Source organism: Coenobita brevimanus, chromosome 93 (genome assembly GCF_032717465.1).
Source record: "Coenobita brevimanus isolate Jiangsu-jjx chromosome 93, ASM3271746v2, whole genome shotgun sequence".
Classification (NCBI taxonomy): domain Eukaryota; kingdom Metazoa; phylum Arthropoda; class Malacostraca; order Decapoda; family Coenobitidae; genus Coenobita; species Coenobita brevimanus.
The window spans coordinates 23,280,676-23,305,900 of NC_137046.1; the positions used below are offsets into that span (position 1 = coordinate 23,280,676).

General features: G+C 44.1%; 1 protein-coding gene across 1 annotated transcript in view; it reads left to right on the top strand.

Annotated features, from left to right (window-relative positions):
• The window catches only part of LOC145412535 (3-oxoacyl-[acyl-carrier-protein] reductase FabG-like), a 299,121-nt gene that overhangs the window by 153,951 nt on the left and 119,945 nt on the right, over positions 1-25,225 (top strand). The window contains exon 4 of the mRNA XM_080282430.1: positions 4,818-4,911. Within this exon, the coding sequence (XP_080138556.1) occupies positions 4,818-4,911 (94 nt within the window). The remainder of the gene's footprint in view (positions 1-4,817; positions 4,912-25,225) is intronic.

Below are 25,225 nucleotides of genomic sequence, written 5' to 3' on the forward strand. Positions count from 1 at the left end.
ATCTAGTTAAAGAATGAAATTCAAAACAAGGTTGAGGACACTACACCCAGGGGGATTAGGGTGGCATCGTGGAATGTGGGAAGTTTGAGGGATAGAGTCAGGGAAGTGGTTGAAACATTGAGTACGAGGTGGGTGGATGTGGGATGTGTGCAAGAAGTCCGATATAGGGGCGGATCAGCCAGAAAGATTGCTGGGAGGAATTGTTATTGTAAGTTGTTTTTGCAGGGTAGAACAGACTGATATGGTGGTGTGTGTGTGTAGGTTGGGGAGAAATGGGTGGAATATGTCCTGAATGTTATGAGAGTAAGTGATAGGATAATAGTAATGAAAATTTTGTTCGGTGGGAAAATGTTTGCATTTATATTGGCGTATGCTCGTCAGGCAGGCTTGTATGTCATAGACAAGGATAGATTTTGGGATGACTTAATAAGTGAAGTAAGTGGTATGGGGGATAATGAGATTGTAGTTTTGGGAGGGGACTTAAATGGTCATGTAGATGAAGCGGCTCAAGGATATGAAGGAATACATGGGGGATGTGCATATGGTACAAGTAATGAGGAAGGGGAAAGGATACTCGAGCTATGAGAGGCATTGAACATGATTGTTTGCAACACACATTTTAGGAAGACAGTAGGTTGATTACAGACGAGTCTGGGGCAAATAGCAGCCAGATAGACTATTTCTTGGTCGGGAGGGCTGAAAGGAGTTTAGTGAGGGATAACAAGGCTATAGGGAATGCGGAGTGTGTGCAGCAACACAAGTTATTGAAATGTGACATGGTGCTTAAGGAGTGGGTGATGAAAGAGGGCCTGTGCACCTTGAAGTAAATATGGAAGCTGAAAAATCAAGCAGAAAGAGATCCTTTCTGTAAGGAAATGAGGAGAGTGGTGGCTGAACAGGTAGAGATTGACAGAAATGTTAATGAACAGTACAGAGCCCTCAAGAGCAACCTCTTGAGAGTTACTGATTCAGTATGTGCATGGATAAAGAGGCCCACCAAGACATAAAGTAACTTGGTGGTGGGATGAGGGTGTGGAAGCTGCAATTAAGGAGAAAAGAAGGCCTTTCAGTGAATGGAAGAAGGGTGGTAACAGAGAGGAATATTTGGCTGCCAAGTGTATGGCTAGAAAAGAGGTTTTCAGGGCGAAGCCTGAGTCACAGAGGCTTTTACTTGATAACCTAAATTGTATGGAAAGGAAGAATTTGATATTTAAGCTGACAGATCCACTCACTTCATGTAGTGCCGCTCTTGGGTGTCTGCCCTTTCCCCTCCTCCATTCTTGTTTTCTTCCATCCTCTTCAGTCTGTCTTTCTTTCATTCTCTCCTCGTCCTTCTGCCTACGGGTGATTTTACACTCCTTCTTCTGTCTTTCCTTCATTCTTTCCTCTTCGTTCTGTCTGTGGGTGACTCTACATTGAGTGACAAGCTAAATGGTTTGGTGTACACCAGAAAACCATTTACTACTGTAGGTGGTAACCATATAACCAAGTTTTGGCGCTTGGTGATTTAGTGGGTAATAATGGCGCTCCAGTCAGATTGAACCGGTGAAGGTCTATACCCAAGGGATGGTTGGAATTTATTGCTCACGTAATGCCACTCAGGGATGGGTGAGGCTGGTCACCCTCATCTTAAATGTCAGGACCAACTTGCCTAGCCCAGGGCTCCTATGCTCCTCATGGGGCAGCGTAGGATTGGATGATGATGATGATGATGATGATGATGATGATGATGATGATTTTCAGATGAAGAGGGAGAAGGGTGATACCATAGGTGAGCAGTGTGTGAAGAATGGTGAAGGAAGGGTAGTGGTGTACTTTTCAATGGGGGTATTAAAAACGCATTTAGAGAGCATTACAGCCAATATTTGAATGAGGAGTATGACTGGGACAGGGAAGGTTTGGAACAGATCCAGTGTTTGGCCCTTGGTCTTTGATTGACACTGCAACTGTGAGCAAGGCAATAGGCAGGATGCAGGTGGGGAAGGCAGTAGATGTGTCTAGGTTGACTGCTGAAATGTTGAAAGCTTCAGGGGATATAAGTGTGAGGTTAGTCACTGACCTGATAAATACGATTATACATGAGTGTGTTGATGATTGGCAGAAGAGTGTAGTTTTAAATGTGTACAACGGGAAGGGTGATGCCCTGGAAATAGGAGATTATAGTGGTATAAAGCTATTGGAGTGGATAATTAAGGTAATGGGGAGAGTTCTGGAAGATATGGTTAGAGAAAGTGTTAATATTGGTGAGATGCAGTTTGGGTTTATGCCAGGCAAAGGGACCACTGATGCCATATTCTTTGTTTGAGGGCATCAGGAAAAATATATAGGAAAGAAGAGGGAACTCTATTTTGTTTTGGAGAAGGCCATTGATAGAGTACCTAGAGAGGTAGTGAAGTGGACACTGAGAAAGCTTGGGATCAAGAAGTGGCAGGTTAGGGTGGTTATGGCCATGTATGTGGGTACTTGCACCCTGATAAGGGTGAACAGAGATTTTAGCATTGAGTTTTCCGTGAATATTGGGTTCCACCAGGGGTCAGTTTTGAGTCCCTTATTGTTTATCATGGCCCTTTCATGTGACTTCAGAAATGGACTCCCGTTGGAGTTGTTGTATGCTTATGATTTAGTGTTGATTGAAGAGAGTGAAAGGGAGGCAGAGGAAAGATTTAGGAAGTGGAGAGATGGTATGGGGCACAAGAGCTTAAGAGAATGCACAAAAGTGATGGTATCTAGGGCTGGTGCTGGTACTGTCAAAGAAGAGGGTGAGTGGCCATGTTCGATTTGCCACATGGGTGTGGGAAGTAATTCCATCTTGCGCAGTGTCTGTGAGAAGTGGGTTCATAAAGTTGTGCAGTAGTGGTATTAGAGGTAGACCGCGAGATAATGGTGATTTTGTGTGTGCAGTGTGTCGGGAGAGCAGGTGGAGATTGTCAGGCATGAAAGGATTGAACTTGCTGGTGAGTCTCTTAAGTGTATGGAAGTTTTTTTATTTGGGAGGCATGTTATGTGCTGGAGGTGGGGCTGGAGCTAGCTCTGTGGCTAGAGAGAGAAGTGGCTGAAAGAAGTTCAGGGAGTTCTTGCCCTTCCCGACACTGGGAGAACTCTCCCTCCGTGCTAAGGAATCATTGTATGCGGCATGTGTTAGGAGTGCTGTATGGTAGTGAGACCTGGGCAGGAAAGGAAGAGGATATTCACAGGCTCTAGCATACAGAAATTACAATGATTAGGTGGATGTGCAGTGCGTCCGTGAATGCTAGACCTGTGGGAGCTAGGTTTATAATGGAAGAGTTGAGAGGTAGGATGGGACTGGAGTGTACTGGTTTTGTGATGAGGAGAGGTAGATTGAGGTGGTTTTGGCATGTGGAGAGGGTGGGGGATGATAATTGTATGCAGAAGATGAGAAGCTTTATCATTAGGGGTAGGGTTGTGAAGGGTAGACCAAAAAAGACCTGGGACGAGGTTATTGTGACCTCATGGTTAAGGGACTGAACAAGGAGGCTGCCAGAGATCGAGCAGCATGGAGAGCTGCCACTAGGTGACCAAGGTTGATGCATGCAAGCATGTTGGAGCCGTCAAAAATGAAATGATGAACAGAGCACTAGGATATGATCACTGACAGGCCATTAGCTTTGCAATACAATAGTGAACAGTACTCTACGACGAATGTAGGATGCCACAGAATTAGTAACAGCACCAGGGTTTTGTGACCACGTGGTCAGAAGAGTGAAGCTCACAGATACATCTTCACTGAATAACAACCACGGGCAAGAATGAGAGTGCGGGGGTACACCGAGTGAGGCGGATTCAAAGTGGCTGGCGCGTAACGGGCATTTTCATTGGCTCCCAAGTTTTGGATTTCCCCTTGACCTGGTTGGCTACCATATACAAGCTGATTGAGACCCGTCAACGCCAGATATTGCACTGGACTGCCAGTTAAATCCTATTTCAGTGCCAGATGTTCCATAAAATTGCCGGATATTGCATTAATAGAATCAAGATAGCTGCGTCGGATATTGCTTCTGCCCAGATATTGCACCAATGGATGATTGAAAGTTCACTGTACAGTATTTGAATAATATAAGATCTGTGTAATAAGGGACTAGATAGTATGGGTTTTACTTCTGTATGCTTGGTTCAGTAGTTAGCCCCTTCGGTACCTTGACTTATCAGCTACGTCTAGTGGGCTGGATCATGACACATCCTTAGTGTCCGATACTCCCCTGAAATAAGGGAGAGGCTGGGAGTGTGGGACTGGCTGCCAGACGGTTTGGAGGAGGAGACAAGATTGCTCACCTGTTTATGCTTTAACTTTGATCACTCATGGTCTTCTGCCAGACACCATCCAGGTTGGCCTTGATCTGGCTGCCTTAAGAGATAAACTGCTTTGAGAAGGAGTTACTGACAATTCTGGTTCAGTTTAAGACACAGTACAATATTAGCAGAGTGGGAGGTAGCTGGCAGTCTGGCAAATCCAGCATCCTTGTATCCCTGGATAGCAAGTTAATTACCCACCACAGGCTCAAAGACCTAAGATGTGGAGATGAGCACCACAGGTAAACACATTTTGGTTTCTGCCTCCAGCTTTGCCTTATTTATCTGTAGTATGAATAAAAAAATAATTATCCTGTGTTGTGTGGCATCAGGAGAAAAAGGAATAAATCTGGGATACATTGTTTATGGCTGTAGCAGACATCCAGTACCGAAAGGGTGGGTATATAAGAAGTGTTTTTATTAACAAGTATTGTATTGCCATCCTTTAGAGCTTTCTCATGTAATAACAGATATAGCGTGACAGTACAAGGTATCATTTTAATCCCCAGGTCTCTCTACCACCTTACAATGCTGGCCACTCCTTACCTGATCGAATCTAAAGGAAATATTGTCAACGTCTCCAGTGTTAATGGTTTGAGATCTGTAAGTACTGTGATTTTACCATACAGTTTTGTACATAGTATTTACCCTTTGGAAGACTTGCTAGTGTCAGTCGTAAAATTTGTAGATTGTTTTCACAGAGGCTAAAATTTGCAGGATTGCACTGTAGCAGATAAATAAGAGAAAAATGGGTTCTATTTTGTACCCTGAGCCCCTTTACCTGTGTTTGTAATGCAACATATGGCTTTCCCTCCATAATGGCAATTTAAATTTTAAATTATACCCTTAATTCAGACTGTGCAACTAAAATAGAACACTTATTCCTTGATTTATGAATATGCCTATCTGTTTGTTGCCAGATGCCTTAGTCCTGCAAGGGGTGGCTGCAAACAGTTGTCTTCATGATACCCAGTCCCTCACCATTTAGCTGCCCTCCCCCCAGCTCACGTCCTCCTTTCTCATATACCTCTCCACTCCATCTCTCTGCCTCATCCTTGGCCTCCCCTTCCCTCTTCCCCCCTTCACTTCACTCACATGTATTCTCCTTGTTAGTATCTCATTCTCCATCCTCTCCACATGGCCAAACCACCAGAATGTATTTCTTTTAACACTTTGAATCACATCCACAGCACAGTGCTCCTTCACTTCCTGATTTGTCAGTCTTTCTCTCCATGTAACTCCACATGCTTCTCTCAGATAATTCATTTGAGTTATGTGCTGTTATGAAATAACATTAGATATGCATAACTTGATCCTTTGTCACCAGTACTGGGGTTTCATGTCTATCTATTTATCTGCCTATCAATAGCCGGATGCCATTATCCCATAAGGGATGGCCGTTTGTCTTTGAGTTGTTTTACAGGAAGGGGTACTAACCCTCCACCACCCTGCTTGTTGACATGTAGGGAACATGTATGGGTTGGTTATGTGGTTACCACCCAGTGTTGTAAATGGTCTCCTGGCATACAGGAAACCATTAGGCTTGTCGCTCAATGTAAAGCCATCTAAAATGGTAAGAAGAGTAATAGAAAGTGTCAGGAAAATTGGGAAATCTAGGAAGAGAGGAGGGCAGACACAGAAAAGAGTGATAAAGATGAAGAAAGAATTGGGAAGCACTACATTAAGTGAGTGGACGATGGTCACTTAATGTCATGATGCCTGCTTCTTCCTTCACCCTTATTGTTCTTTTTCTGTGTCTGTACAATCTGTAAATTAAGTGACATTCTTACAGCCAAGCAGGGATGAAGAGGCCAGAAAGGAAAAGAGATGGGTAAAGAAATGTGGGTGCTAATGGGATCACCGTGGCAAAATAACTTCCCAAATCATGCCCATAATTATGTACATCATGGTTCAGATCAGTAGAGTTTTACTAGGATGGTATTGTAATGTGAGGTTGCACATTCTGCTCATAAAGTTGACTTTTCTTCTGTCTGTCTATCTCTGTTTACCTATCTGTATCTGTCTATCTATCTATCAATAGCTAGATGCTTTTACCCCTCATTGTCTATATATCTATCTATAGCCAGTTGCCACAATCCCGTAAGGGGTGCCCGTGTGTCTGAGTTAGTTTTTTTGTGGGGGGAGGGTCGCTGACTCTCCACCAACCCACTTGTTGACACGTAGGGAACATGTATGGGTTGGTTATATGGTTACCACCCAGCATTGTAAAGTGTTTCCCGGGTTAAAGGAAAGCATTAGACTTGTCACTCAACATAAAGCCACCTGACAAGGAAAGAAGAACAATAAAAAGTGACCGGAAAGATAGGAGAAATAGGAAGAGTGGAGGTTAGACACAGAAAAAGAATTGTTATGTCCCCGTCCCACACTGCCACAGGCTCCTACAGTAATAGTTCAGTATAGAAAGGACATTGCCCAGTGAGTTGTTCTTCCTGTGGTCAGCCTATCGGCGTACAGCACACAAGATCAGCTCAAGCATTGTAAACAAACACAGCTTCTTAAGTTCACCATCTTTATTGTCCAAATAATTACACTTAATGCTTGCCAACTTCACTTCACTGTTTTATACAAGTACTGGCTCTACACAGTCTTAACTAACTGCACTGACACTGAACTATACTCAGACTGAACTGAAACTCCTTTAGCCTCTTCGCCATCCTTATATAAGCTTCCTATATTCTAGAATGATCAACATCCTAGGTGACGCAACAGTTGCCAGCCCAGAGATATATAAAATATCCAGAGTTTTCATACACTACAGCAGTCCCTCATTTATCCGGATGTGTTCATAATCCAAATGCTGGACCTTGGCCCTGTTGAACCATTATCTGAATTTACTTGCTATTATCCAGACGTAAAAGTCCCCGAGAACTTCGGCTGGCCAGCCAGCATATTCAGACATTCGGTATCGTGGCCTCTAGGCTCGAGCCATGAGTGGGGAGTAGTCTGTAACCCACAACCAGAGGTAGAATGTCTGTCTGCCCCTCTACTGAATGGTCAAAGTCGCGCACTCATCCTATCACTCCCAGCAAGCTTCCAGCACCTGAGTAATACGACTGTAGCCCGCAAGTGGTGTCAAAATGTCTGTGCGCATTCCCTATCGAATGTCTAGTATCACGCAGCCACGGGGGCTTAGGCTTTTCCAGCCACCACCTCCATTGAACACAGAACACAAGCCACGAGTACATGTTCAGTGACAGGGGCCATCCACTTCTCTACTGAAGGTTGAAAGTCCCACGGTCACGGTGAGTTGTGTTTCTGTATGGCCGCTTGGCGTCTAGCAGACCGCAAGCCACTAGTAAATGTACGGTAGAAGCATCCGTCCGCCTATTGATGGAAAAGGAAGAATCCTGCCCACAGCCTCGTTTCTCCCCCCCCTCCCGTTCCTCCTCCATACCCTCCTGGCTCCCCCCTCACTCCCTCAGTCCTTACCCTCCTCTGTGGTGCTAACAGTGACTCATGAGAGTTCAAAGTCTTGTGCGATTTATTCAGCTACTATTGGTCATATTGAAATTCCACAGTAACCATGAGAAAGCTCATGGAATTCTGCATCTAAACATATGTTAACTCTTGGAAGGTGCTGGGAAAATTTTGCACAAGGATGGTGGGAAGTTATATAAAGGTAAGTTTTACTCCTGAACTCTATATTCTTGCTGAATTTTTGTACTTTTTCTTGCCAGTTTTATGTGTTTTTATTAGCTTATCTTATAGTATAAATACCAGTGAATATGAGGGTATACCATTTATACCAATATAACCAATTTCTGGTGGCATATTTGGCCATGTAAGTTTTTTGAGCCCAGTGAGCAGTCACTCGTCACAGACAACTGATTTTCAAACCGGTCAGTTTTTTTTGTGGATCTTTGTTGTTTATGCATTGTTTTCATGATGTTTAGCATTAATATGGACAATCTTATGTGCTTTGATGTCTCAGTATGGCAGAATGACTGAAAAACTGCCAAAATTAGGAGGGGTACTGTACATATTGTAGTGTATAGATCAGGTGTTGTTTTATTTTCAGTTTTTTTTTTTTTACATGGTTTCCTTGGTGTTTAGTATTACTTTGGATATTCCTATGCTGTTTTAATGTCTAAATATGGCAGATTGACCTGAAAACAGTGCCAAAATTTGGAGGGGTACTGTTCATACAGTCGTGTATGGGTCGGGTGTTTTTGGTTTTTGGTGTTTTTTTTTTCATGGTTTTCTTGGTATTTAGCATTACTTTGGATTTCCCTTGGTGTGTTTTGATGTCTAGATATGACATATTGACCTGAAAACAGTGCCAAAATTATGAGGAGTACCGTACATACAGTTTGTGTATAGGCCGGATGTTTTTTGGTTTTCATTTTTTTTTTTTTCCCCCATTATTTTCTTGGTGTTTAGCATTACTTTGGATATTCCTGTGTGTGTTTTGATATCTAATATGGCAGATTGACCTGAAAGCAGTTCCAAAATTAGGAGGGGCATTGTACATACAGCCATTTCTAGGTCGGGTGTTTTTTGGTTTTCATTTCTTTTTTTTTATGGTTTTCTTGGAGTTCGGCATTACTTTGGATATTGCTGTGTGTGTTTTGATGTCTGAATATGGCAGATTGACCTGAAAACTGCCAAAATTAGGAGGGGTACTGTATGTACAGGGGTGTATAGGTAGGGTGTTTTTTGCTTTTCAGTGTTTTTTTTTTTTTCATGGTTTTCTTGGTGTTGAAATTGATTTTGGATAATACTGTGTATGTTTTGATGTCAAAATATGACAGAATGACTGGAAAACACTGTCGAAGTAAGGAGGGGTACACTGCATACAGTAGTGTTTCTGTAGGGTGTGTTTTAGTTTTCATTGGTTTTCCTGCATGGTTTTTTGGGTGTTTAGCATTACTTTGGATATTCCTATGTGTGTTTTGATGTCTAAATGTGCCTGATTGCCCAAAACACACTGCCAAATTAATCATACATACTGTACAAATAGGTTAGGTATAGGTTGGAGGTGGGTATAGGTAGGGTCTGGGTATGGTAGGGAAATAGTGTTCAGTATCTGGATGTTGCTGCTACCTGGACATGCCTTTGGCTTTATTATGTCTGGATAAATGAGGGATTACTGTACTTAACACTCTAAATTATTTAGCATACAAACTGAATTATAATTACAGTACATAAATTGTCTCAAAAATAAAATATTATAGAGAAAAAGAGCACAAAAATCAATGTACAAGTTACAGAATACCTCCACTCACAAATAGCAGGTAACTGGCAACTCTGACACGTAACAGAAACTGCGAGAACCACTGGGAACCCTCCAGTACTACCTAACTACAGTATACTCCATTCCATCGAGTCTGGCACCATCAGTGATGACCTGAACACCTGTAGCATTGATAAAGGTCCTTAGTACTGGATATACCTTTCTGTATTGCCTTTACATATTGGTTCTCAAGGTAATAAATACAGGTTCACCTAGTGCAGAGGATTTACATCAACACTGCAGGCGTTGAGGACATCACTGATGGTACCAGAATTCATGAAATGGAGTATAGTAAATCCTGCTTCTCAGCATACCCCCTCCCTAGTTCTTAGTCATCCTGGCAAAACTACACAAAGTATACAAATGTAATCCTTAATCCAAACTAAACATTTAATTATGCACAAAATATTCCTTCAACTTGTCAGGTCTTCTCCTATGCCGCTTTCGATGATGTCCCTGCTCCTCCACACAGTCCACTCCCCCTGGAATGTCTTTGTCCTTTCTCTAATTCACTTCTTCCCACGGGAAACTATCACCATCCTCTTGTACTTCAGCTCCGTGGTCCTCCTCAGCATGCCTCCCCGAATCTGGTACATTATGTCTGATAGGCAGTCCAACGCAGTGTAAGGCCCATCCCATGGGCTCTGTAGCTTCAGTGACTGTCCTTGTTTCCGCTGAGGATTGTATAACCAAACTTTTTCACCATCCTTGAAGCTCACCTCACTTGGCATCATACTTGCAATTCATCACGTCGCCTGAAAGCTTTAGAGTTTCTCGCACTTGATGATACACCTGAGCCAGCCTTTCCTAAAGATGCTTCACATAGCTGGAAGTGTCTGTAGGCAGTTCTTCTTTGACTATCTTACTTCTATGATGGAACACATTCTATCCATCTCTCCTTTCTCTGATATCTCCATTCTTGGAGATTTCAATGTTCACCACTACCTTTGGCTCTCCTCTCCTTTCACTGATCCACCTAGTGAGCAAGACTACACCTTTTCTATCCTTAATGACCTAGAGCAGCTTGTACAGCACCCTACCTGTATCCCTGACCGCCTTGGAGAGAGCTCCAACATACTTGATCTCTTCCTTACAACTAATCCTTCTGTTTACACTGTTAATCTTTTCTCTCCATTGGGCTCCTCCAATCATAACCTTATCACCTTAACCTGTCCTATCGCTCCGGGACGGCCTGTGGACCCTCCAAAAAAACGTCGTCTTTGGCACTTTGGAGCTGCGGATTGGGAGGCCCTCAGGCAGTACTTCTTTGATTTTCCCTGGAATGATTATTGCTTTCATGGCCGGGAACCATCTGGGTGTGCCTTGCGCATTACGGAGGTTATTCTCTCGGGCATGGAAGCCTGTGGAGTCACATGGAGAGACAGGCTGATGAATGAGGATATAAAGGAGCGTTGTGGTGTTGATGTGGATGTGATAGGAAGTGTTACAAGGAACACACTGAGGTGGTTTGGCCATGTGGAGAGGATGGAGGGTGAGAGACTGACGAAGAGAGTGTATGTGAGTGAGGTGGAGGGGGGAAGAGGGAGGGGGAGGCCGAGGATGAGATGAAGGGATGGGGTGGAGAGGTATATGAGAGAGGAGGGTGTGAGTTGGGAGCAGGGCAGTGAAATGGCAGGGGACAGGGCGACTTGGAGGCGATTTGTTTGTGGCCACCCCAAACGGGATTGAGGCGTCTGGCAATAGATAGATAGATAGATAGATATCCTTTGACTAACGCAAGAAAGCCTTGGTTTAATCACGCTTGTTCTAATGCTGTCCGCAACAAGGAGAGGGCCTATAAAAGGTACCGGAGCCAACCCACCCCTGAATCACATCTTCTATACATTACTGCCCGGAATCGTGCTAAGTCTGTTCTTCGCTCTGCTAAAAATAATTTCATCCATACAAAATGCTCTCAACTCTCGAAATCGAACTCTTCCCGCTCCTTCTGGCACCTTGCCAAAAACCTTTCTAACAACTTTACCTCATCATCTTTCCCTCCTCTTTTCTACTCTGATGGCTCTGTAGCTATTTCTTCTACTGATAAAGCAGATCTCTTTGTTCAGACTTTTACCTCCAATTCCACCTTAGACGATTCTGGTGCTGTTTCTCCATCACTTCCCTCCTCAGACTTCCTCATGGCTAACATTAAAATTTCTTCAGCTAATGTATTTTCTGCCATTGCGGGCCTCAGTATTAATAAGACATATGGGCCTGATGGAGTCTCTCCTGTTGTCCTCAAGAACTGTGCTTCTGTGCTTACACTCTGCCTAGGCAAACTCTTTCGCCTTTGTCTGTCAACTTATACCTTTCCTTCTTGCTGGAAGTTTGCTCTCACTCAGCCAGTCCCAAAGAAAGGTGACCATTCCCAACTCTCTAACTATCGCCCAATTGCTTTAACATCCTGTATCTCAAAAGTTTTTGAGTCTATTCTTAATAGAAAAATTTTAAAGCATCTTTCCTATCACAACCTTCTTTCTGATCGTCAGTATGGGTTCCGTCAGGGACGCTCCACGGGCGACCTTCTCACCTACCTTTCAGACTCCTGGTCATCCTCCTTTCGGGACTTTGGAGAAAGCTTTGTCATTGCACTTGACATCTCAAAGGCTTTCAATTGAGTCTGGCATAAATCTTTAATTTCCAGACTGCCCTCTTACAGTTTCTATCCTTCTTTCTGTGCCTTCATCTCTAGCTTCCTTTCTGGTCGTTCTATAGCCGCTGTTGTAGACGGCTATCGTTCTTCTCCTAGATCTATTAACAGTGTTGTTCCTCAGGGCTTTGTCCTATCACCAACTCTCTTCCTTTTATTCATCAATGACCTTCTAAGCTGTACATCTAACCCTATCCACTCATACGCTGATGACTCCACCCTTCACCTTTCCATTCGATTCCCACAACGTCCATCTCAGCAGTTACTTCAACAGCAAGGGATGACACTATGGCACACCTAATGTCTGACTTGGCTCATATCTCTGACGGGTAAAAATAGTCTGGTTGTTTTTAATGCATCAAAGACTTCAGTTTTTGCACCTATCAACCCGACAAAATCGTCCACATGTATACCCACTTATGTTTAATAATACCCAACTTAATCCTGCATCATCCTTGAACATGCTTGGGGTTTCATTTGCTCGGGACTTGTCTTGGAAAGATCATATTACATCTCCTGTAAAATCTGCTTTGAAGAGATTAGGTGTGCTAAGCCGACTCCGTTCCTTCTTTGACCCTGCACAATTGTTGACTCTATAGAGGGGGTTTATCCATCCCTGTGTGGAGTACAACTCTCATGTGTGGGGAGGCTCCCCACATACAGCTCTTCTCAATAGGGTGGAGTCAAAGGCTTTTCGTCTCATAAACTCTCCCCCTCTTACTGACTCCCTTCAACCTCTGCTCTTCACCGAACTGTTGCATCTTTATCTTTTCTATCGCTACTTCAATGGTCACTGTTCCTCTGAACTGTCTGCATGCATTCCTCCACTTCTACGACGGTCGCGTAGCACCCGTCTAGCAGCAAACTCTCACCCCTTTTCTGTCCAACTCTCTAATGCAAGAGTTAACTGTTACTCCCAGTCCTTCATTTATGCAACAGGTCAACTCTGGAACTGTCTCCCTCTGTCTGTATTTCCGGCTTCCTATGATCTCCAGTCTTTCAAACGCAGTGTGTCCAGGCATCTCGAAATGAATGGATCTTGAATTTGGCTCTCTCTTGTATTTTGTTTTTCTCTTGGAAGGAACAGTTTTGCTGACTCATGGCCTTTGGTTCCTTCTTCTTCACACACACACACACACACACACACACACACACACACACACACACACACACACACACACACACACACACACACACACACACACACACACACACACACACACACACACACATAAAAAAATAAAAAAAAAAAAAAAAAAAAAAAAAGGTGGTCTTCCCACTAACAAGTCAACGGGTAATTGTAACTTGTGGCCCAGCATCACTTTTGCAGGGGTGTAGTGTGTAGACTTATGGGATGCAGACTGATGTGCCAGGCAATTTCTGGCTCCATTCCATTTGTCTCTCTATGCAGTACTCGGCCACTTCTTGTCCGAGTGTACAGTTGAATTTCTCCATCCCATTTGATTGTTGCCTTAGTGGGGTCGTCCTGGTCTTCTTGATCCCCGGTAACTTGCAGCACTCATGGAACACAGCAGACTCAAAGTTTCTACCTTGGTCTGAATGTAGCTCTTGTGGCATCCCAAAACGAGAAAAACTGATCACCCAACACCTGAGCAACAGTTGTAGCCTCTTGATCAGGGATGGTGTAGGCTTCTGGTCACTTTGTGAAATAGTCCATGGAGACACATATATACTGGTTTCCTCTTTCAGTGAGTGGCAAAGGTCCAGCAATGTCCACCATGACTCTCTCCATCAGTGCACTCACTTGGTACAGCTGGAGAGGGGTGCAACCAGGTTTTCTGGGTCCCTTCTTGGCACAGCATACATCACAGGCCCGACATTACTCTTCAACATCCTGATGCATGCCAGTGCAATAGAACTTCTGTCATAGTCGGCTTAGAGTTTTATTCACTCCCAGGTGCCCACTAGTGATCTGGTTGTGGAACTTATCCAAGATCTCAAACCTCATTTTCTTCTGAGCCACTAGTTACCGATACTTGCTGAGGCCATCGGCTGTCTCCCAGTGACTCTTCAGTGGCCTGTTGTTCAAACAAAGAAGGTCCCACTGACTCCAGTAGCTTTTAGACGCAGGGCTGAATCTGGAAATTTCCAAGATGGTCGCACTGTACTCCGCTGCAGCCACTCTAGCATTGGTTGTGAATCTGCATCCTCTTTAGGTCTTCATCAGCTGACACTGGCCCTGTTTCTGCAGTATGGCCACATATCATGTTATGATCTTCTTTTTTACTACACTGCACTCTGGGTCACAAGGCCGATGACTCAGCTGTCAGCATTGCCATGTACCTGTTCAGGACAGTGCTGCACCTCATAGTTGTGCTGGTCGAGCTTCCCGAGCCAGCGTGCCACTTGTCCTTCCGGATTTTTTAACATCTTCAGCCACTTGAGTGCTGCATGGTCTCTCCTGATGATGACGTAGGACCCATACAAGTGAGGATGGAAGAAATCAAGGCTCTTCATCACTGCCAAGAGCTCCTTACGGGTCACGCAGTAGTTCTGCTCTGGTGGGCATAGCTTCTTGCTGTAATACGTCACCACATACTCTTTTTCGTCTTTCTTCTGTGACAGGACTTCACCAATACCATGGTCACTATTGTCACAGTCCAGGATAAATGGCTGACTCTGATCTGGGTATGGCAACACTGGAGAGCTAGCTAACACATGCTTGAGTTCATCGAAGGCTTTCTGAGTCACTGCTGTCCACACAAACATCTGCCTTTTCCCCAACAGCTTGTACAGAGGTGCAGCTATTGTTGCAGAGTCCTTTACAAAATGGCGATAGTAGGTACACAAGCCCAGGAAACTCTGTAGCCCCTTCACATAAGTTGGAACTGGTCAGTTTTCCACAGCTGCCATCTTCTCTGGATCAGTACTGATGCCGCCCTTGCCTACAAAGGGTCCTAGGCACTTCGCTTCTTTCTGGAACAAATAGCATTTCTTGGGGTTCAGCTGGAGGTGTGCTGCTCAGATCCTGTTGAGCATCTCTAACAGCCTCTCCAGTTCCTGGTCAAAAGTCCGTCCAAACACAGTTACTTCATCCAGATATATGAGAGATATTTGTCAGTTCAGGCCTTCCAGTATGTGATCCATAAGACTCTCAAAAGTAGCTGGGGCATTGCACAGGCCAAATGGCATCACTTTAAACTGCCATAAACAGTGCCCATATGAAAGGCTGTTTTCTCCTTGTCTTCTGCAACCTTAACCTGGTGGTATCCTGCTTTCATATCTAGGATGGAGAACCACTTGGCACCTGACAGAGCATCCAGCATGTCATCAATCCTTTGCAAGGGGTATGCATCCTTCACTGCCACTTCATTCAGGGCTCGATAATCCACACAGCACCTTACCAAGCCATCCTTCATCCTTACCAGAACCACTGCTGATGCCGAAGGACTGCTGGACTTTTCTGTCATTCCTTGACTTTGGCAATTATCCATCACCTTCTCAATTTCTTGCCATTGGGCTGGTGCCATCCTCTTCGCTGGCTGTTTAATCGGGTGGTGATCCCTAGTGTCTCTACAACACTCCACCAGATCAGTGCACCTCAGGTCTAGGTCTCCGGTAGAAAAGACATCAGCAAACTTCATCAGCAGCCATCTCAACTTTAGCACTTGCGAGTCATCCAGGCATTGGCAACTCCTTGAAAATAGGTCTTGTAAATGGTCTGGTACATACCCGTCTTCTTTGACTATGCTTCTTTCACAGGCCCTCCACTGATGCCACTCAGCGTCCACTGCCTGGCACAGTCCCACTGCTTCTCTCTTGTTGATTTTCTGTGGCCCACAGGAGAAATTGACCATCATAACCAGCATTTCACTTGCACCTGTTTCCACCATAGTTCTCCCCACCATCATTCCAGCCTTCATCTTGCATTGTACATCAGGTCTCACGACCCCTGGACAGCAGTCAGAACAGCCACTCACCTTGCACTGGAGCTGTTTCTGATTTTGAGGATACCGCAATAGTGCAGAGCGCCCTCACCTCGCCACCGGAACTGGTATGTCTTACTGCCGTGACGGGAGTTGACCTTCCTCGAATGTTCAGCTTCATGGAGCAGAACTCAAGCGCACATTCCATGGACATAAGATAGTCCAGACCAAGAAGGCAAGAATCCTCTGTCTCAGCTACATAAACTGGAAGCGTGGCCTCTTGCCCTGCCACTTCAGTCAGAACATCCAAGGGTCCCCTCCTTTTGTGCAGTGCCCGGTTACACCAAATGATTGTTATGATGACTCAGGCAGATACCAATGATGTTACACATCAGGCCTCACAAAAGTCTCCTTTGAGGTTGAATCAATCACCAGGGAACACTTGTTGCCGTCGATTCTTCCGTGTACTCACACACTGTTGATTACAGTTCTCTTGCATTTTCCTGTTGATGGGGTTACATGGGATGAGCTGGCTGTTGGTTGCCCCTTAACACCACCCTCCACTAATTTTCAGCTTATTTCTGGTCTTCTGCAGCCTTCTTCTTATCCTCTGTTTTCTTCTTTGGACACTGAATACTGTAGTGTCCCACCTCACTACATGTCCAACATGCTTTTGTTACAATCGTAAATTTCCATGCACTGCTCTGTTCTTGTTTTTTCTTCCATTTGTGACAACCGTCCTTCTTGTGGCCCAGCTTCCCGCAGAACCAGCAACCTACTCCGGTCTTCTCCTGTTCCCTCTTCCACCTGTAGCAGTCATCTTTCCTATGTCCTGGCTTTTCACAGTACCAGCAACTTCCTTCAGATTTTTCCACTTCACATACCTGCCTCTTTCTTGCTTTGAATCCAGCACTACAACCTGCTTGAAGAGTAGACATACTGGACCTGACGTAGGACTCAAATTCTGGAGCCCTGGCTAGTGCTTCTTGCATGCTTCTGGGTTGTGCCTGCTTCATTTGCACTTTCAACTCTGCACTATCAAGAGCATCGATAAACTGGTCCCTCAGAAGAATAGCCAACAGGTTAGGTGCAGCATCAGGGTATGCCTTGTATGTCATACTCTCCAGGTCATGAGCAAGCTGCTGTAGGGATTCACTTTGAGCCCATACATGGGTCCCGAATCTTAGTCTGGTACATGGTCCCGTATCTGTCCTTCACTACCTCTACTAAGGACTGACAACTGTTCCTCTTTGTTAGTAACATCTGGCTCAGAATTTCCATTGTGGCACCCTTGAGGCTAGTTGCTAGCTGCGCTGCCCTCTGCCTATCATCCCAACCATTCTGATCAGCAAGTAACTCAAACTGTGCATGGAAAGCTTCCCAAGATACTCTACTATCAAGTTCCAGAGGTTTCTTTTTAATTGGACTCCCATTATAGCCATGCACTTCACTGGTTTGGGGCCTAAAACCTGGGGCATCATAATTTAGTCCAGGACTTAAAACTTCAGCATTCTGAATATTCAAGCCTGTAATGCTTTAGATGCTTGGGATTCATCTAGATCCACCTTACACTGTCCATTTTTTCCATATGCTCCCTGTACACTAACCTGAGGTTTAGCAGTGCAGTATTTCTCTACAGCCTCAATTTTCTCACTAATTATCTTCACATGGTTGAATACGTGCTTCAACTGGTTATCGACATGCTGTTTGCAATCCATCACTATTCCCTCACTGATCTTCAGCTGGTTGTCCACATGCTGTCTGCACTCCATCACATTACTGTATTGCTTACCTCATACTTCTGCTGCCGTAGCTCAGCATGTACTGTACATCCTCCTACAGCTGTTGTTGTTCTGCCTTTATTACCAGCATGAAAGCATCCAGTTAATCCTTGCATCCTCAGTTGTAATTCCCTCTGTTGCTCCTGTAATGCCCCATTAAGTTGTTTGTATTGTTCTTTCTGTTCTTTGTTCTGTGCCTGTAATTGTCTGTTGAGTTCTTTCTGTCCTTCATTCTTTGCTCGTAATTGTACACTCTGTGCCTGTAATTGTTCTTTAAGTTCTTTCTGTCCTTCATTCTGTGCTTGTAATACCCTCATAATTGCAGCCAGTGATGCCTTCTCTTGTCTAGCTTGGCCTCTTGTCTGTACATCTTCTGCCTCCATGTCAAAGGTTTGACTCACTGCAGCACTTTTCTAATGATCCCACTCCTGACACCACTGTTACATCCCCATCCCATACTGCCACAGGCTCCAACAGCAGTAGTTTAGCATAGGAGAGACATTGCCCAGTGAGTTGTTCTTCCTATGGTCAGCCACTCGGTGTACAGTACACGAGATCCGCTCAGACGTTGTTAACAAACACAGAGTTCTTAAGTTCACTGTCTTTATTTTCCAGATAATTACACTTAATGCTTGCCAACTTCACTTCAAAGTTTTCACAAGTACTGGAGCTATACAATCTTCACTAACTGCATTGACACTGAACTGACATTAGATTATACTCAAACTGAATTGAAACTGCTCAAGTCTCTTCGCCATCCTTGTATAAATGTCCTATATTCTAGAATGATCTACATCTTAGGAGAAGCAACAGTTGCCAGCATGGAGATATCCAAAATATCCAGAGATTTCTTACATTACTTAACACTCTAACTTATTTAGCATACAAACTGAAATAGAATTACATAAATTATCAGTCACATAAATAAAACTTTATGGAGAAAAAGAGCACAAAAAATCAATGTACAACTTACAAAATACCTCCACTCACAAACAGCAGACTAACTGGTAACTCTGACACATAACAGAAACTGCAAGAACCACTGGAAACCCTCCAGTTTTACCTAATTAGTAAATCCCACTTTTCAACAGAATGATAAAGGTGAAGGAAGAGTAGGCAGCACTACATCAAGTGAGTGGATGATGGTGTGATTAGCAGTGATTCACGGAAATATTCATCAAATGGCTACATACTCGCCAATGACATGTAAACCAGTGTGTGATAATGTATGTGATGAACTGACTGCCTGAGTGCTTGGGATGGCAGGGTAGGTTTGTGTAAACATACCACTGACCATTCCTTTCCCATAATTGTCTGCGTTTGTTTATAGATCATGGAAATTTAATGCCTGCAGCACTCATACTCAGTGAAAGGGCAGGGGACAGGGCGATGTGGAGGCGATTTGTTTGTGGCCACCCCGTACGGGATTGAGGCGTTTGGCAATAGATAGATAGATAGCACTCATACTGAATGGCATTGTTCAACACCTATGGCCATTTAGGGGTTAATTCCAGAAGGGGGCCACAAGCATATCACCACTGTGTCACCCTGTTCTCCACAATCAGGCTGTCTTGCCTCCAGTTCACACCATGGTCACTCATATACTGTACCTCCTCACCCATCCCTCCACCTCATCTTTGGCCCCCTCCACCTCTGTCGCATACACTTTCCTGTTCATTGTCTCTTTTCCATTGTCTCAACCTGGCCAAACCAACTCGTGGTACCTCTCCTAGTACTTTCCAGCACATCTATATCAACACATGTTTTTCTTACTTACTGATAATCTCTCCTTTAAAATGCTGCATATTAGCTAAATAACTCTTTAACCCTCTCCCATTACTCTTACCCCCAGTATGCTAACATCCTCAGTCACTGGATTCTGCCATCCTTCTTATCCTTCATGGTGAACGAAGTGCTTCAGATTGATACTGGTTAATCAAAACTTCCGGGTTTACTGTACATCTTGTAAGCTGAGTACAGTACACTGAATGTGCCAAGTGTATGATGCAGAAAAGTAGCTAATTATACACCCTGAAGTGGTTAATGAAGATATATTAGCTCCGATTCCTTTATGCCAAGAGGTCACTCTTGCACTGAGTAAAATTATTTACTGTTTGCTACAATAATTATAGTACAGTGCCCTTGGACAGTGAATGAGTTTATGGGCGGCAGATGAGCTCGTTCAAAGTGATTTTGTTCACTTTGAACAACATATGGAGAAAATAGCATATGGGCAGCACTGCTCCCTCAAAGTCCACTTTTTGAGCCATAGAGATGTACTAAGGGGCACATTTCAGACACACAGTTCAGCTGTGTAAAATATTATACACATGGTTATTTACCTTAAATGAAGCAGATGGCGGCCGTGATTGGCTTGAATACAGGTGATTCCGAGGTAGGGAGATAAACATGGTTTGTCCTCGCCACATCACCTTCCACTCCCTCGTTTCCGTCACCAGTCTCCCTCTCATCTCTTGACTTAACCATTTTGCACGTACCTCTGCCTCATGCATGTCTCCCATAAAACCTTCAGCGTGCAAAGGTGACACCACTGACATCACATCGTCATCGTCTTCCCCAGGAAGGGTAGCAGACACTGTAGAGGCAACTGGTTCCTGTTGTTTTTGAGTTCAGTAGTAGCATGTGATGAGTGTTTGTTTCCTTCTGTTGACTTCCATATTATGCTTTTCAATGCAGTGACGAAAAGTGGTTTCTACTCCACTGATTACTTCCTGTGTCATAAGGTAGCTGGTTTCAATTGCTTTGACTTCCTCTCTCAGAACTTACATTGCCACTAGAATTTTACTAATCCAAGGCAAATAGACATAGACAAATCCTCGTCCTCCATTGGATTCTGCTCAAAAGGTTGCTCAGATCTAGCCTTTTGTGCAGCGTCTACTGGGGGGGGGGTCATTCAACATGGGAGATGGTGGCTATGGCCTACTCTTTCCCCTAATTTCGTTCATTTGGGGTTCAACTTATTTATTATGGTTCTGTGGACCTGATTACCCCCTGCTCATTCACTAGCCAAATCATTTACTCTGAATATGTTTACTGTGCGAGGGCACTGTACGTCATTATGATGGCGTTATGGACTAGCTGACTGATGTATTTTGTAATGGCCATTTATCAGGGGATATTAGTAATTACAAGTAACATATGAGGGGATGTTAGTAAATACCATTAATATATTTTGCTTTTACACAAACAGTTAAAGACTAGAAATATATACAGTATACTGTATATGCTTTTACACAAATGGTCCTATTAATCTATCTGTATCTACGGTATAGTCAGACTCCACAATTCTGTAAGGTGTGGTCACCATCAAATTGCCTCCATGTCACCCTGTTGCCTGCCATTTTGCTGCCCTTCCCCTCAGCTTATACCCTCTTCCCCCCTGTCATATACCTCTCCACTTCATCCCTCCATCTCATCCTCAGTCACCCCCTCCCTCACCCCTCCTCCAGCTCACTCAAATACACTCATCTTGTTAGTCTCTCACCCCTCATCCTCACCACATGGCCAAACCACCTCAGCGTATTTCTCCTAACGCTTTCTATTGCTTCCACATCCACACCATAATGCTTCTTCACTTCCTTATTTGTCAGTCTGTCTCTCCATGTAACTCCACATGCTCCTCTCAGATAAATCATTTCCAGTGCTCTCATTCTTAACTTTTGTCCTTCCAGCAATGTCCAAGCTTTGCTTCCATACGTTAGAGTTGGTATCATCATACCATCATGCAGTAACCTTTTCTACTTCCATGCTCACTTCCCTATTCATTATCATTTCTTTCAAAGAAACAGCAATTTTTCTTCCCAGCTGTACCCTTTCAAGCACTTCATCCTTTAAACTTCCATCCTTACTCATCACACTACCCATTTACTCAAATGCACTCACATATCCATTTCCTCACAATCCAGCCTCATTGTGCATTCAGTGACTTCATATCTCTCGAAGACCACAACTTTACTCAACAGTTAAAGACTAGAATTGTTTATTATTCAGAGGATATAATGTAAGTATTGTACAGCTCTAGAGGTGTTGGTTGTTGTGGACCCAGGTATGTCAGGATGTGAACATGGTGGACTGCAGGCTGAAGTTGACCTTCTGCAGAAGACCACCTTTCAGGGGGATAGGGAAGGAGTATGAGGGATGTTTATATGACAGCAGTGGGGCTACCTGTTTACTGGTGGCACTGCTTACAGGCATCCCTCTTCTATACTGCTAGAAGTTTATTGATGCTGCACCAGTATGCAATGAATTCTGGAATTACAGGTATATAGCTGTGTCCCACCAACCTGCTGACAATCTCACCAACTAAATACTTCCACTACAGTCTCTTTGTACAGTATATAATTTCATAGTTTTCCAATATATTTTGTATAAATGGAGAATATTGTTACATTATTTGAATGAATGTGCTCAGTTTGTTGTTTTTGTTTTGAATGGGGAGAATGGACAGAGAGGAATAAAGCCACTGCTGTTGTTGTCATTTTTTGTTTTGTTTTTTTGTTCTCCCTTATCATGAGTAAACAACACCAGTGCCCTCGCTGCAGTAGGTCTGTAGCAAAAAGTGCACAAGCAATGAAGTGCGCCTACTGCAGCGTGTGGATTCATATAGCTTGTGAAAATTTGGATGCAGGCGACTATCCATTCATGAAGAAGAGCCACCAGCTGGGCATTCACTGGCTGTGTAGCCAGTGTGTTGCACCAGCAGAAGAGGTCTTGGCTGGTGGAGGAAGTAGTACCAAGAAGGAGTTTGAAGATAAAGTTATTGGGCCGATCTTTCAAGCAATCAGAGACATATCAAATAGACTGGAGGCACTAGAGACCAAGGTCTCATCACCCATGGCGGTCATGTAAGATCAGGCCAAGTCATTTGCAGATGCTGTTCGCGGGTCTCTCGTGGAGGGAGGGAAGGATCTGCCTGGGGGCGTGATTGAGATCAGTGCTCATGGCGAGAAAAAAGCCATTTATAGTCAGCATGTACTGATTGTGAAACCAGAGAGTGGCACTGGTACCCTGACAAATCAGATGGGACCAGACGACATCAGAGGCGTACTTAACTCAGTACCGGTTGATAGCTGCCTTAAGACCAAGGCTGGTGGGCTGGTAATGAAGTTTCCGTCAGCTGAGGCCAAGGGTGAAGCAGCTGGGGTGCTGACTGAACATTTTGGCTCTGAGGGCACTTTTTGCATATCAGAGCCAAAGAAAATGTTGCCTAAAATGACTGTAACAGGCCTTTCCTCTTCCTTGGATGACTCTGACATCATCCCAAATATTCTGAGAAAAAACAATAAAATTAAGATGCTCGTTGATCGAGGTTGTACCCTCAACCTTCTCTTCACAAGGACAAGGAATGACACCAAAACTGCTGTCTTGAAGATGTCGCCAGAGGTGAGATCCTCCATTGTAGAACAGGGCAATTACATCTATGTGGATCTTACAAGATGCCGCGCATTCGATAGATTCTGGGTTACACAGTGTCATCACTGTCAAGGCTTTGGTCATACATTTGAGAGATGTTCTAGGAAAAGTGATGAACCTAAATGCGTCTTTTGTGCTGGAGCCCATAAATCTAAGGACTGTAGTAACAGAAATTCTCCCAAATGCATCAACTGCTCCTCTTTAAGGCATCAAGATGCTAATTCAAAGTCACAGTCGGTTGCCCATTTTGCATCAAGTAGAGAATGTCCAATTATGATTTCTCATAGGAATAGATTGATTGAAAACACCAATTTTGACCATTCAAAAAACTGACTACGTCCCAGTTCAGGATGGGTCTTTTAAATTTTTGTCTATCTATCTATCTATCTATACCCCGATGCCCTAATCCCGCAAAGGGTGGCCGCAGACAAAACGCCTCCCGAGTCGCTCTGTCACCCACCATTTGACTACCCTCCCCCCAACTCACCCCCCCCCTCCCTCATATACCTCTCAACTCCATCCCTCCACCTCATCCTCGGTCTACCTCTCCCTCTCCCTCCCTCCACCTCACCTCATACACCTTCTTAGTCAGTCTTTCATTCTCCATTCTCTTCACATGTCCAAACCACCTCAATGTATTTCTCCTAATCTTCTCAACCACATCCACATCCACCCCACAGCGTTCCTTCACTTCTTCATTCGTCAACCTGTCCCTCCATGTCACTCCACATGCTCCTCTCAAGTAACTCATTTCCACTGCTCTCACTCTTGACTTGTTCTCCTCTTGCAAGGTCCATGCCTCGCTTCCATACGTCAGGGTATGGATCACAATACTATCATGCAGTGACTTCTTAACTTCCATACTCACCTCCCTGTTTCTCATCACTGCTTTCAGTGTACCAACAACCTTCCTTCCCTGTTGTACTCTTTCACGCACTTCATCCCCCAAAGTTCCATCCCTACTCATCACACTACCCAAGTACTTGAATGCACTCACATTCTCCATATCCTCACCATCCAACCTCACTGCACACTCTGTGACTTCATTCCTCTCAAACACCATAACTTTACTTTTGTTTACATTAACTTTCAGCTTCCTCCTCCTACACACTGTCCCAAATTCATTCACCAAACCTTGCAACTCCCATTCATCTTCACTCAACAGTACTGTATCATCAGCAAACAGCAACACCGGAAGCTTCCAAATCTCACCCTCATTCATTAGAGCCACCCCCACATCCACTGCCCTACCCTGCACCTCCTTTACAACCCCATCCATGTATATATTAAACAGCCATGGAGACATCACACAACCCTGTTTCAGTCCCACATTGAGATCAAAGAACTCACTCAGCTCACCATCCACTCGCACTGCAGCCCTAGCTCCCTCGTACATACTCTTCACAGCACTCAACAATTTCCCCTCCACTCCATATATTCTTAATACCTTCCACATACCTTGCCTATCTATTCTGTCATAAGCTTTCTCCAAGTCCATGAAGGCAGCATACACTTTCCTTCCCTTCTCTAGATACTTCTCCACTAAACATCTTAGAACAAATATCTGATCTACACACCCTTTTCCCTTCCTAAATCCCCCTTGTTCTTCTCCAACTAGCTCCTCTGTCATATGCCTAACCCTATCAATGAGTATTCTACCATATATTTTACCAGTCACACTAAGTAGGCAAATACCCCTGTGGTTACCACATACTTCTCTCTCCCCTTTTCCTTTATATAAAGGAACAATTATACCTGATTTCCAGTCCTCTGGAACCCTTCCCTCTTCCCAAGCCAATCTACACAACTTCCATATCCACTCCACAACAATCTCACCCCCATACCTAAGCATTTCACCATACACTCCATCAATTCCTGGGGCCTTTCCCAACTTAATCTTCTTCATCGCTTC